The sequence below is a fragment of the Eimeria necatrix genome, genomic scaffold, assembly GCF_000499385.1.
Source record: "Eimeria necatrix Houghton genomic scaffold, Enh_scaff96, whole genome shotgun sequence".
Taxonomy (NCBI): domain Eukaryota; phylum Apicomplexa; class Conoidasida; order Eucoccidiorida; family Eimeriidae; genus Eimeria; species Eimeria necatrix.
The window spans coordinates 1-1,142 of record NW_013654755.1 but is presented as its reverse complement, the minus strand read 5'-3'; the positions used below and the strand labels follow the sequence as shown (position 1 = coordinate 1,142).

General features: G+C 56.0%; 1 protein-coding gene across 1 annotated transcript; it reads right to left on the bottom strand.

Moving 5' to 3' along the window:
* Window positions 1-252: 252 nt before the first annotated feature.
* On the bottom strand, window positions 253-1,017 carry ENH_00084660 (hypothetical protein; the record flags this gene model as incomplete). Its single annotated transcript, XM_013583504.1, has 1 exon — window positions 253-1,017. One exon carries the CDS (start codon window positions 1,015-1,017, stop codon window positions 253-255), a length of 765 nt encoding a protein of 254 aa, XP_013438958.1.
* Window positions 1,018-1,142: the final 125 nt, after the last annotated feature.

Here is a 1,142-nt window from a genome sequence, read left to right as displayed (position 1 = left end):
TCCCTTCCACGTGCCCATAGCTCGTATTAGTTCTTTCCGCAGTGCGGAGGAGTTGGTTTCCCACTCAAGGGAGACTGGAATGGCATTGGGGCCTGTCGCTACCGCACACATCATCCCTTTGCCATGGCTACGCGGCCTAGAACGCTCGTCTCGAACCACGCCTAGGCCCGCACGTTTAATCATTCCGTCGTCTCAGTGCTAGGACGGGTGGGCTCCCTACTGCTCTTGTCCACCGGCTAGGGCCGGCTTCGTTCATACGTAGTCCCGAGCATAGTGTCCCACACCGCCACACTTCTTGCATATTTCCCCCCGACGTTTGGTACGTTCTCCTTTGCTGGGACAGACACGTGCCGGATGTCCGCGACCCTTACACTCAAAGCAGTTCGTGTGGGTTCCCCCAGGGCGATTTTCAAATTCCTGGGGCCCACGGGGTCCATTAGCTTGGATAGCAGCCCTAATGGCTCGACTGGTCCTTTCTCCGAGTTCCAGCGCACTCTGCTTGGGCTTGTAGAGCCGTGTTGCGACTGTCGCCGCTTGTTCCCATGACTGATATTTCACCTGTCCGTTATTGGTTATTAGAAGATGGAGGTCTGTCCGTAGCCCGGTGCAGTAATAGTCCGCCAGTTCGTCGGGGGGAAGACCCAAACCACGCTCCGCCACAGCCGCAAATCGGTCCGTGTATTCCTTCGGGTTACCATTCCACCGTATTTTAGCCAACTCCGTTAACAATTGACTCTGCGACATTGTTCTGTCAAACCGCTCCAAAAGCCTGCGCTGTACTGTCGCCCAGTCGCTTAGGTCAATAGTTCTCCGTAGATAGATCCAATACGTTAGAGCCGGTCCCACAAGGTGGCCTATAAGTGCATTTCCCCACTCGCGCAGTTCCAATCCCATCTGGGTGTACCGGCGCTCGATGCGCAGCAGAAAGGCCTGCATAGTGCTGCCGTCTTCTGGTAGTATGGGAGTCGTTGCGCCGGATTCCACGGTCCCCCCTATAACAGTTCTTATCACACTCATAGCGGACTGGAATTGGTTTCACGTGACGAAGGGACTGTCCCCTGGCATAACATTGGTCATAGGTATCACCTGTGGGGGCGCCTCCTTATGCCCATGCGGCCGCTCTGCCACGGTGGGCTTCAGAC